This window comes from Neophocaena asiaeorientalis, unplaced genomic scaffold (assembly GCF_003031525.2).
Source record: "Neophocaena asiaeorientalis asiaeorientalis breed wild unplaced genomic scaffold, Neophocaena_asiaeorientalis_V1.1 scaffold259, whole genome shotgun sequence".
NCBI classification, from domain to species: Eukaryota; Metazoa; Chordata; class Mammalia; order Artiodactyla; family Phocoenidae; genus Neophocaena; species Neophocaena asiaeorientalis.
Window position 1 is genome coordinate 648,429 of NW_020172985.1, and position 13,482 is coordinate 661,910.

Sequence of the window (13,482 nt, forward strand, 5' to 3'; positions counted from 1 at the left end):
AAAAAGGAATGCTGGTGAGAACCGTTTCCAAAAGAAGCAAAGCTTGTAGTTCCAGGATGAAAATTCTAGCCTGAGATCCCTACCCTATAAACCACATTTCACCCCGTTGGTATAAGGATATGGTAGTTCCCCACTCTGAAGCTTCCAGAAGCTTTGGACCTGATCCTACAAAAAAAGAACACGTGCTTGCTACCTTACTGTACTTTATTTTCAGCCACATGACCTATTATAATAATAGGCTTTTCAGAAAGTAGTAGTGACAAATGAGATTTTATCTTGAGTTACTCAGGGGGATGGAAATAAATTTAGGTTTATAAAAGCTGTGAAAAGTTTTACACAAGTCAAGTTTTCCCCCTGGATCTCACAAGGCCGTCTGAACAATACTGAAATAGACTAAAGGAAGTCTGATGGTCCTCGGGAAAAAAACCACACAAGTTATGGCATCTGACACACAGTTGGTACAGAGAGGTTTTCTTCTAGGACTGTTTATAGTTGTAATAACTATCCCTGTTATACTATCTAGCTACTAGAAAATCTCATCCACCTGATGTTCTCCGGACTTGAGTAGCTGCCCACTTACAGCCCCTACCTCTTGTCATCCCAGGGCTCAGATGGCTGGTTACCTGACATTGTGGGGTTGCTTGTCACAGGATAGCACAGTGCTTGCAATAGATTGCTGCAGGTGCTGTCGCTGCTTCCTCAGGATCTGTTGGAAATCATCTTCCAGGGTTTGTACTACATAACGTAGAAAAAGGACTCGCCCGGGCAGATTCTGTCCCTGGGGGAGAAAAAATGAGAAGTATTTCCTCTCGATCTCCTGGACGACACTGAGCACTGGGCTCTCATAAATACTAAGTCAAGGGAAGGCCCATGAGTCAACGACTGTGTATCTAAAAGAGAGGTTTCTGGGAGAGAGCAAGCAGTCTAGGTCATTATAAAAGAGGGCAAATAGGGCAATCCTAGAGCTTGAAAAGTCAGTCTCTTTCTTTCACTGAACCTAACTATCAGTCTCAGGATAAACCCTAAACTGTGGATATCCGAACAGAGACAGAAAAAATGACTATGCCAAGCTACTAGATCAAGCAACCATGATGTCTATCTCACTGCTATACTTCTAGTAAGATGAGCTGATGTATATCCTTACTGTGAAAGCAAGTCTGAGCTGGGTTTCCTGTTACAGGTGAAATGATCCTAACTGTTGAAGCCTAACTGATGCAGGTAAAGAGCATGGGCTTTGGTGGTGCACAGACCTTATTTATTTGTTTGTTTGAAACTCAGCTCCATCCCGTATTTAACTTACCCCGCTGAGTCTCAGTGTCCTTGTGATTTATGTGGTGATAACTCTAACCTTACCAAAGCCAGCGTAAGTGTCTGTCACACAGCAGGCAGGCATGCACAATTCATTGGTTTCCCTTTACTGACAAGGAAGGACTTACTTCTGGCCTTGTGCTATTTGTTTTGTAAATGCCTTATAGTTTCTTTGTCCCTCATTTCCTGCATTATTGTCTTTGATTTTTTCCTAGTGAAATGTTTACATTCCTTTCTCATTTCCTTTTGTGTACATTCTATAGCTATTGTCTTTGTGGTTACCATGGGGATTACAGTTAACATTCTAAAATTATAATACTTTGAATTTATACCAGCTTAACTTCAATAACACACAAAAACTCTGCTCCTTTACAGCTCTGTTCCCACCCCTTTTAGTTGTTGAAGTCACAATACTATATCTTCATATATTGTGTGCCCCAAAATAAACTAATAATTCTTTTAAATGCATTAATCTTTTAAATTATGTAGAAAACAAAATGTGGAGTTACAATAATACTAGCTTTTAGATTAATACTTTAAAAATGTATTAGTTTCTTAATACATTACAGAAAACCAATGTGGAGTTACAAACCATTGTTACAATAATAGCTTTTATAACTGCCCATGTATTTATCTTTATTTCTTCATACGGCTTCAAGTTACTGTTTAGTTTTCATTTTACCCTTCAGGACTCCCTTTAGCATTTCTTGATGAGCAGGGATAGTAGTAAATGAACTCCCTCAGCTTTTGTTTATCTGGGAATGTCTTTATTTCTCCCTCATTTTTTTTTTAAACAACTTTATTGGAGTATAATTGCTTTACAATGGTGTGTTAGTTTCTGCTGTATAACAAAGTGAATCAGCTATACGTATACTTATATCCTCGTATCGCCTCCCTTTTGCGTCTCCCTCCCACCCTCCCTATCCCACCTCTCTAGGTGGCCATAAAGCACTGAGCTGATCTCCCTGAGCTATACAGCTGCTTCCCACTAGCTATGTATTTTACATTTGGTAGTGTATATATGTCTATGCCACTCTCTCACTTCGTCCCAGCTTACCCTTCTCCCTCCCCATGTCCTCAAGTCCATTCTCTACATCTGCGTCTTTATTCCTGTCCTGCCCCTAGGTTCTTCAGAACCATTTTTTTTTTTTTAGATTCCCCATATATGTGTTAGCATATGATATTTGTTTTTCTCTTTCTGACTTACTTCACTCTATATGACAGTCTCTAGGTCCATCCACCTTACTACAAATAACTCAATTTCGTTTCTTTCTATGGGTAGTATTCCATTGTATATATGTGCCACATCTTTTTTAACCATTCATCTGTCAATGGACACTTAGGTTGCTTCCACGTCCTGGCTATTGTAAACAGACCTGCAATTAACATTGTGGTACATGACTCTTTTTGAATTACGGTTTTTTCAGGGTATATGCCCAGTAGTTTCTCCCTCATTTTTGAAGGACAGTTTTGCTGGATACAGGAATCTTGGTTGACTTTTATTCTTTAGCACTTTGAATATATCGCCCCACTAACTTCTGGCCTCCAGTTTCTAATGAGAAATCTCTGATAATCTTATTGAGGATCTTGTATTGATGTGTCACTTCTCTCCTGCTGCTCACCCTCATTTTTAAAGGAAAGTTTTGCCAGATATAGTATTCTTGGTTGACAGTTCTTTTCTTTTAGAACTTTGAATACATCATCCCATTGCCTTCTGACCTGCAAGGTTTCGCTGAGAATCTGCTGAGAGTCTTATACAAACTCACTTTTTTCTTGCTGCTTTCAAGAAAAAGTCTTTCAAAGAAAAAGTCTTTGACTTTTGACAGTTTGATTACAATGTGTCTTGGTGTGGGGTCTCTCTGGTTTATTCTTACTGGAGCTTTCTTGAATTTGTATGCCCACTTCTTTCCTCAGACTTGGAAAGTTTTTGGTTATTATTTCTTCAAATAAGCTCTTTGCCCCTTTCTCTCTTCTGTTTCTGGGACTTCCCTAATGTGTATATGGTCCATTTAATGGTGTCCCATAGTCCCTTAGGTGCTCATCAATTTTCTTTATTCTGTTTTCTTTTTGCTCCTCTGTCTCAGTGACTTCAATGACCTTTCTTCATGTTCACTGATTTTTTTTCTCCTGCCTGACCAAGACTGTTGTTGAACTCCTCTAGTGAAGTTTTCAATTCAGTAACTGTATTTTTCAGCTCCAGGATATGTTTGATTATTTTCTACAGTTTTTAAAAATTTAATATTCTCATTTTGTTCATGCATTATTTTCTTGCTTCATTTTGTTGTCTGTGTTCTTGTTTAGCTCCTTGAGCATCTTTAAGATAGTTAAAAAATTTTTTTTGTCAGTATGTTGAGAGATTTGTGTTTCTTTAGGGTCAGTTTCTGGAGCTTTATTTCATTCTTTTGATTGGGTCGCATTTCCCTGCCTCTTTGTATGCTTTGTAATCTTCTTTTGAGATTTAAACATTTGAAAAAAACACCTTTCCCAGTCTTTATCCATTGAGTTCATGCATGGCAAGACCTTCACCAATCAGCTTGGCTAAAGGTCCTGAGACCTCTCAGACCTTTACTGGAGATGTGTTTTCTCTGAGCTTGTGTGTGTGCTTTTATCTGCCTTAATTTCCCAAATGGCTTGCCCCTACTTCTTCTTGAAAGCCCACAGTCTCTTGCTCCCCCAGTACCTGTTTGTGGAACTGCATACTCTCTGCAGCTCAAAAATGCTGCAGTGCTCACATTTCTTTTCAGCCAGAAAACTAAGCCACTGTTCTCAACAGTGCTCTGAGTCAAGTAAGACAGAAACTATCCTCCTAACAAGTCAGAACACTGGACTCAACGTCCACTCTTCTGTTTCCATCCCAAGGGAGGAGCCAAGGTATGGGAGATTTCCTCCTAGTTGCACTGTGCTATGCTAGGTAGAGGGAGGGGTATGGACACACAAAACACCACAAACTTTCCTATTCCTTTCAATGGAGTACCTTCTTGGTTATGCATTGGCCTGAGTACTACAACTTCTCAACTGGTCTCTAGAGTTTTCACAAAGGTATTCTGGTCCATATATTGTTGTTAACTTGGTATCTCCATTGGGGAATAAGAGCCTGGAGCTTCCTTGTCTGCCCTCTTGGTGGTGTTTCCCAGATCATGCTTCCTTAAAGCCCTGTATTTTTTTGCTCCAATCTGGAGTGATTGCCCTCTAGGTCTACTATTTGCAGTAATCTCAGGACTTCTCTTCCTTACTCTTCTGGATTAGATCTAGTGATACTGGATCCTGTGTCTCCCCCTTTTTTGATTGTTCCCCTATTCTTTGTATGCATATCTTCAAGTAACCTATGAAATGGGGTGTGTGGATATTTTGTCAAGTTTGTACATGTCTGGAAATGTCTTTATTCTACCCTCACAGTTGACTAATAGTTTGGCTGAGTATAGAGTTCTAAGTTGACAATAATTTGTTCCATCCAAGTGCTTTTGGGTTAGCAGACAGAAAGCTGGCAATTAAGTTTAGGGATCCCTAAAGGTCAGAATGCAGACTTTTTTTCTGGAGCACCAACCCTACACTAGCTGCCTTCATTTATGACAGATGGTTCATTCGATTTCTTTTAGACAATGAATCCTCTGATTTTTTGCCTGAAAGGTAGGTAACCTGGCAACTGAGCTTTCTGTACTCAAAAATAGAGAGATTATCAGTTCCATCTACAAGCTTTCAACAGACTTACAGCTCATATCCTACTTCAACCTTCTTATATATTGTGTTTCTGGGTCCAAAAATTCTCTGCTCTAAAGGGCAGATTTCCTCCCTCTTTGGCTACAGCCCTTCCTCATGTATTCTAGCCTGTAGCTTCCTCAGCCTAGCTTCATCAGTAATCACTCTTATATTTCCTTTAGCTCTTCCAATCTTCATTCAAATCTATTGTCTTTCCCCTTATTTTCAGTGCCATAGGTTTATACACTTCTCTATTCATTTACTGTTATTTTAAATGGAATCTGAAAAAGGAGAGGGATAAGTGAATGTATTCAATCTTGAATTGGAAGAAAGCACATACCATTTCAATAGGAATGTTTTGGTCGGGATTGGGGGGAGTAAAAGAAAGGAATAATGGCAAAGACGTTACTACCAGATTTACAGTCACTTTTATTTCTAGTTAAAACTTCCTCTGCGGGGCTTCCCTGGTGGCGCAGTGGTTGAGAGTCCGCCTGCCGATGCAGGGGACACGGGTTCGTGCCCCGGTCTGGGAAGGTCCCACATGCCGTGGAGTGGCTGGGCCCGTGAGCCATGGCCACTGAGCCTGCGCATACAGAGCCTGTGCTCCGCAACGGGAGAGGCCACAACAGTGAGAGGCCCGCATACCGCAAAAAAAAAAACAAACAAAAAACCTCCTGTGCAAAAGATTTTTGCTTGCAATTGCTATGTTACCTCTTCCTCCATGACATAAGTGAGCAGCTTCCAGTCCCACTCCACCGTCTTGGCATTAGCTGGATGTAGCCTGAAAGTAAAGTGACATCAATTAGAATTCTGGAGAGTTTAGTGGAAGAAGGGATGGGATCTCGAAGATGATAGAAGCAAGAAGCCTCCTCTTATCCTCAGTGCTCTTGCCCATGCTTTGATACAATACCATGTCATCTGAGGGTAATGTAAGTTCATTTTCTTTGGCTACCCAGTATCCACCTGTCTTTTGGGAAGCATTAGTACCCCAATTTTGCCTTGAAGAAATCAACTCTTTATTATTCTTAGCCCACTGGCTTTACCCACTAGGACCCTGGGATGAAGTTTGTGAAGCATGTCAATCTTGATATTCTATTCCTCAGTTCACAATGATTAGCTCAAAGATGGACTCAGGTCTTATGTTATGCCAATTAAAACCTATAAGACTCAATTTCAGAACTCTGTGTGATTATAAAGGAAGTGGACCCTCTTTTGTACTAAGAATGTTGTAAAAGCTAGAGGCTGAGAAGGTTACCATGTGAAGCCTAGAAACAGCAACGCAGAGCTGAAAAATGGATCCTGGTAACCATTTCTGAACTGAATTAAGTCACATGTTATTCCTAGGTTTCCAGTAACACGAGTCATTAAATTCTCTTTTACCAGCTGTTAAAGCCAGTTTGGATTGAGTTTCCTGTCACTTGCAATACAAATAATACTAATATACTAAGTCACCCTCTCTAATGGTTAGATGAATAAATCTTAGGCAAGAGAAAGTTGTGCCCTGAGTCCAGGTTCCCCAGAAGATTCGCCAAAAGCTAAGGTTCATACTGCTGAATTTTCATGAGAAGCATGTAGGCCTCCTTTAGAACATCCACAGTCTCAGAGCCACTGAGCAGGATTTTCTGGATGATGTGAGCCACAATTTCTCTGGGTGGGTAATGCTGGGGTGACACAAAGTCCATCAAAAACTGCACAGTCCCCAGGGGAAAGTTTTCTTCAATGGTGTTTGCTACCATCCTTAGTCTTCGATGAGGGATAGGTTCTAATTTTTGACCCTTGTTCTGCAGAGATAAAAAGAAATAAATTAGGATGGGTTTCTATAGACATAAAAGCTAGAGGTTCTGGAACAAGTTGAAGACAGGGAAGTTTTCCATGCATTTTAAATATTCATAATTTTAAAAATTGAGACTGGAAAGCCTTATCTAAAAAACTTCTAATGACATGGTAAAATGCTTATATTAAGTTAACAAATAAGAATACAAAGTTCTACATGTAACATGATTTCATCTGTGTTAAAATATAGCATTAGAAAGGAAAGTACAAAAGATTTAAGAGCTAGCCTAAGTTGATTTTGGAATAAGGGTGATAAGATATTTAGGGGTAGCTATGATACTATATCAGATACTGAAACAAAGAGATGAATAAAGATGCTTTAAATATCTTTTATTGTTAGAAGAATTCCATTTTGTTGATTTTTTTTGAGCCAACAGTAAATATTAAGTTGCTTCACCGCCCCCCCCAACCCCCAAACAGTATGTATATAAAGAATGAAAGAGAATGTATGAAAAGTGGTTTTCTATTATCTGGGTGGTGAAATGATGGATGATTTTTCCTCTAGATGTTCTTTTGTAGTTTTCAATTTTTCTGTAATAGACACATCATCAGAAGAAAAACAAACATTAAAAAGTCTGATATAATAACAACAATAATTATAATAATAAGTTTTAACATTCAACTTATCCTCACTTAATTCTCTCAACAACTGTAAGAAATACATGTTATTATTATTCCTATTTTATAGATAAGGAAACTGAGATTTAGAGTGAGAATTTGTCATGCAATAGATGGCAGAAGCTGGTTTCATACAGCGGTATAACTCCATAGCTACCATCTAAACTCAAACTCTCTATAAACAATAAAACCAACAATAATAAATATATTATTGTTAAAACCCCCAATTATTAAAAAATTTAAAGTGTCTACACATAAAAAGGCAACCAGGAAGGAAATACACCCAATTATTAACATTAATAAATGCTGACTGATAGCATCATGGGTAATTATTTCTTAAGCAAGCATTATTTTTAAAATCTAGAATAAGTATTAATTTTAAAACATAAGCCAAACAAAGTTTGATAGTTTATGTATAACAGAAGAACAGTGATGGCTGGAATTGCCCTTCTGGGGAGAGGGCAGTTAGCTTTCTTATGTCTCAGGACACCTGAGGGTAACCCCTGATCTCACTGATAACTCAGGGGAGTTAAGGCTAATGTCTGGTTAGCGGCAGCATGGACACTGGCTAAGAAGTTCTTGGAAGAATTTACTGTATAGCACAGGGAATTATATTCAATATCCTGTAAAAACCTATAATGGAATGTAACCTGAAAAAAATAACGGAATCACTTTGTTGTATACCTGAAACTAACATAATATTGTAAATCAACTATATTTTAATAATATAGTTATATAGTATTAAATATATATTTAATATAATAAATATATTATATTTATTGGCTATAAATGGCTATAGTAAGTATTATTATAGCCATCCTAGTCGATACAAAGTGGTATCCCATTGTGATTCTGATTTGCAGTTCCCTAATGACTAACGATACAGAAAATCTTTTGAGAAATGTCTATTCAAATCCTTTGCCCATTACTAATATAATACTGTAAATCAACTATACTTCAATAAAAAAAATAATGTACTGACCAAAACCCCCAATGAATTAGAACAGAATAGAAAATACATAAAACAAGTTCTGGGGGGAGAATGACTTAGTGAAGAAGCACTTATAAAAAGCCCAAAAGTAATCGAAAGAGACAGAGTGTTTACAGATGTATTCTAGATGGCTGAGATTCTTTGAGAAGTTAAGAAATAAAGAGGAAGAAGAAAAGCCACTCTGTGTAGCCTAATTGCCACCTTGTAATCCTGTATCTACTGATGGCTTCTTTGGTTGTGTAGCACCTACAAAGCACTACAGCCTTGACTAGGTAAAAAGCTTTCTCAAGTCCTCCAGGTGCTCAATAATGGAATGATGTATTGCCAATCAGAGGCAAACTCATAGGAAAAAAGAGAACAAGCTAGTGTTGGGGAAAGTCATTCAGAAGGAGGAGACATAAAGCCTACTAGAAGGTAGAACAATTAAAACGAGAAAAAAAAATTCACTCTCTAAGGGCAAATCAATGTGAATGCCTGACACCCACTAAGCTGGATTACGGATTGCTCCAACAGGAGAAGCACCTTTTGGATTCTTGAACAACTTCAAGCCAGTCTTCTTAATGTTGGGAATGTGGTTAGGTATAATGAAAAAAAGCTTCATGTTATGGGACTTAGCCACAATTTTTTTTTTTCTTACACATCTAGTTTAGTTCTTACAGATCGATGAAGACTAATGGGAAGTAGCATTCCTGTTAAAGTCTTAAAATTGAGCTGGAGAGGGTGTTGAGAAAAGGGAACCCTCCTACACTGTTGGTAGGAATGTAAACTGGTGCTGCCACTATGGAAAACAGTATGGAGGTTCCTCAAAAAACTAAAAATAGAGCTACCATATGTCCAGCAATCCCACTCCTGGGCATATATCTGGAAAAAGACGAAAACTCTAATTTAAAAAGATACAGGCACTCCAATGTTCATAGTAGCACTATGTACAATAGCCAAGACATGGAAACAACCCAAGTGCCCATCAACAGATGATTGGTTTAAGAAGATATGGTACACACACACACAAACACACACACACAGTGGGATATTACTCGGCCATAAAAAAGAATGAAATAATGCCATTTGCAGCAACATGGATGGACCTAGAGAATATCATACTAAGTGAAGTAAGTCAGACAGAGAAAGACAGATATTATATAATATCACTTATATGTGGAATCCAAAAAAATAATACCAATGAATCTATCTACAAAACAGAAACAGACTTGCAGATATAGAAAACAAACTTATGGGTACCAAAGGGGAAAGGGAGGTGGGGAAGGACAAGTTAGAAGTATGGGATTAACAGACACAAACTGCTATACATAAAACAGATCAGCAACAAGGATCTATTGTCTAGCACAGGGAACAATATTCTGTATCTTGTAATGATGTGTAATGGAAAATAATCTGAACAAATATATAACTGAATCACTTTGCTGTATACCTGAAACTAAAACAATATTGTAAATCAACTTCAATAAAAAAAATCTTAAAGTTGAATTTCCTCCCCCCAAGTTAGAGAGTAACAATTTTGAAGGTACCAAAGTGTCATGAGTATTATTATCTCTGTAATATGGAAGCTGTAATGAGGGCATCAGGAATTGAGGAAGGAAAGGCAGATGAATTGAGAAGTATTTGATGAAGGCCTATGATGAGCCAGACACTCCGACAGGCACTTTACATATTATCTCCTTTAATGATACTGTGAAGTATGTTCTTATCTCCATTTTATAGATAGGTGAAGTGACTTCTTCAGTGCCAGATTTTAAGTGTGGGGCTGAATTTGAACCCAGATCTGATTCTACACTGAATGGTTCCACAGTGGGAGAAAGATAAAAATGTCTTAACTCAGCTGGGCCTGTCCTCTCATGCATGGACTCCTTGTAGCATACTAACGTCATGCTAGGCCTATACAAAGGACACCTGATCCCCAGAGGAAGACATGTTAGCTCACCTCTCTTGTGTCTTTATCTGGTATTAGTGTCTGGAAGAAGAGGTGATGCACCGGAGGTCGTAAGAAGTACTTCAGTCTATGCAGGCATGGTCTGTTGTACAACCCACCTTGTGGTGTTCGTGCTTGCACCTGGGCAGATCTGGGGTTGACAGGCTCTGACAGTGATATCTCTTTTCTGGCTGGAGTTTCTGTGACAGAGAGCCAAGGAACTTTCTCTAAGGAAGTTTCAGACTGTGGGCTGGGAGAGCAGCTTGGAGAGGATGGAGCTGAGACATCCATAGGGGTGTCATGTTTCTGTACGTCATTTTGCGGAGAGTCAGGCCTGAGTTTTGGTAAATGAGGCAAGTCTCTAAGTGTGTGTGGCATGTCTTCTGGCAAGCATGACATGTCCCCAGGTGAATGTAGCACATCTCCTGATAAGTGTGGGACTTCTCCAGGTGAATGTGGTACACTTCCTGGTGATGGTGGCGTGTCTCTTGGTGACTGTGGTACATTGGCTGGTGACCGTGACACATCTGCTGGTGACTGTAGGACATCAGCTGGTGACTGTGGCACATCTCTTGCTGACTGGGGCATGTCTCCTGATGATTGTAGCATATCTCCTGGTGACTGTGGCATGTCTTGCAGGTGTGCCACATCTTGTGGATACGTTATGTTCTGAGGTGGGCCTGGTACATCTTGAGGTAGGCCCAGTGAGTCTTGAGGTGGGCTTTGTGAGTGTTGAAGTTGCCATGATGAGTCTTGAGGTGGACTTGGCATATTCTGCTGAGCACATGGCACATTCTGAGGGCATGGCACATCTTGAGGAGGGCATGGCCCTTCTTGAGGTGGGTGAGGCAAAGTTTGTGGTTGGCACTGCATGGTTTGTGATGGGCATGACAAGGCTCGCGGTGGGCATGAGGAGGCTCGTGGTGGACATGGTGAGGCTCGCAGTGGGCATGGCAAGGCTCTCAGTGGGCATGGCAAGGCTTGTGGAGGGCAAGGCACATCTTGCTGTGGGCATGGCAAGGGTGCCCTTTGATTGCTACGGCTACCATTATTGCTTGTTGCAGGGAGGGAGTGAATATCTGAAGATAGCTGTAGGCTTGCCAAGAAGCCGAGGTCACCTTTGAATATGGTTGAGCTACAATTCGGCTCTCCTGGATAAACAGAGTCCCCACTGATGGACATAGGGGGCTGGGGACATTCAAATGCAGTTTCTTCCAAAAGGTCCAAATCCACAGGATCACTGTTAATGATTCTCCGTGCTGCAGGCCGAGAGCTTCTGTCTACCCGCCCTTCCATCACCTCTTTGCTGGAGAGGCTGGCACATGCTTGAAGACTGGCTGGCTCTTTCTGGGAAGGAGCAACGGGTTCTAGAGTCAAGTCAAGAGTGGCAATAGGTCTATTTTCTTCCTCAGATCCTGTTAGGTCAATCACACAGAGTCCATTGCGATCCTTTGCCCTTGGTCTGGTTTCTCTAGTTAAGTCAATGAAGTCCTGTTGAAGGATTGTGAGAAGATAAGAGGTCAAGTAGGGGTCTTGGCTTTATCTAAGAGGACTTAAAGCTTAGCTTTTAAGGATAAAACTATTTCACTTTTTCACTTCACTGACAATTTATATATCTTTATTATTATTATTATTTTTTGCCGTATGCGGTCTTCTCACTGTTGTGGCCTCTCCTGTTGCAGAGCACAGGCTCCGGACGCGCAGGCTCAGCGGCCATGGCTCACGGGCCCAGCCGCTCCACGGCATGTGGGATCTTCCCGGACTGGGGCATGAACCCGTGTCCCCTGCATCAGCAGGTGGACTCTCAACCACTGCGCCACCAGGGAAGCCCCTATATATCTTATATAACATAAGTGTTAGTTTATTTCTTTTGGCTAAAATTTTCCTCTGTCAAAGCTGCCAATTTCTATACCTTCTTAAATTATCTAAATGCCACAAGCACATAACAGAGGACACAGGGGGAAACGTATTATGATCCAAGGTGGACGGGGGTGTAGTAGAGAAGATTTCAACCTTAAGTCAAAGTAAAAAGCAAACTTTGTTTGGAAAAGCAAATACACAGGATAACCTACAACAGAAGCTAAAGAAGGGAAACTAATATGAGAATCTACTTTGTGCTACGAATGTGTTGAGTGCTTTCACACATCTTTAATTTTCACAATGACCCTGTCAGGATGGCATTATCATCTCCATTATACAGATGGGGAAACTAGAGTTCAGAGGGGTTAGGTTATTTACCTATGGATTATACAGTTATGTAGCAGAGACAGACATTCAAACCCAGGCCTGTTTCCTTCTTTCCCTGTTAGGGCCTAGGAATGTACAACTTCATTCAATGTATAGTCAGCCTATAGTCAGATATGGAGAATAATACACTAAGGGTTATAAAACTAACCATTCTAAGTGTGAGCCTAAACTAATTACAAAAAACCTCCTATATTCACCCCCATTCCTTGGCAAAATGATTAGGCAGTTCACAAAGCCTGATGATGCCAGCCAGAGGTACTGTAAACAACCTCTGTGTCATGAGCCAGGAAAAATATTGCTCTGCCTTCCAGGTGTCTCCTCACTTGGTTGGGTACCATTGCCACTGCTATGTCGGGTACTAATTGCTGGGCTAGCAATGCTCTTGCTGCTACTACAGCTACCATGCTATTTCTTTTAATAGATGTGATGGTCACCACTGTCAACGGCACCAAAGCAGGACACAGGATCCTGGGTGGGTCAAGTGAGAAGCTGGCATGCATCTCATCTTGGAATAGGGATTGCCTGGTGAAACCTAATGCCTCATTCCTAAGAAGCAGCCATAAAGTATCACTGCCTCTCTACTGCTAGCTGAACTCAACATAAATAGCTGCAAAGGTCTGAATTCAACTCCTATTCCATCACCAACTCCTAAAATGCAACATTACCATGTCTCTCTCACTTAAAACCCACCATATGAGCTACAGGATAAAGGGCAAATGCTTTAGTAAAGACTCATAAAGCCCTTCATAATTCAGCCTCTTTGTGATTACTCTCCTCCTCGTGTGCGCAAATCACACAGAACTACTTCAGATCCCCAAATGTGCCATGCTTTCTCAAGTATTTCTATCTTTATGTTTGCTTA

At 40.2% G+C, this 13,482-nt stretch overlaps 1 protein-coding gene across 1 annotated transcript in view; it reads right to left on the reverse strand.

Moving 5' to 3' along the window:
- Positions 1-13,120, reverse strand: part of SIMC1 (SUMO interacting motifs containing 1) — a 46,334-nt gene extending 33,214 nt beyond the window's left edge. The window contains exons 1-5 of the mRNA XM_024742150.1: positions 12,944-13,120; positions 10,386-11,864; positions 6,553-6,785; positions 5,716-5,785; positions 624-778 (exon numbers count right to left, since the gene is read on the reverse strand). Coding sequence (XP_024597918.1) covers positions 624-778; positions 5,716-5,785; positions 6,553-6,785; positions 10,386-11,864; positions 12,944-13,120 — 2,114 coding nt within the window. The remainder of the gene's footprint in view (positions 1-623; positions 779-5,715; positions 5,786-6,552; positions 6,786-10,385; positions 11,865-12,943) is intronic.
- Positions 13,121-13,482: the final 362 nt, after the last annotated feature.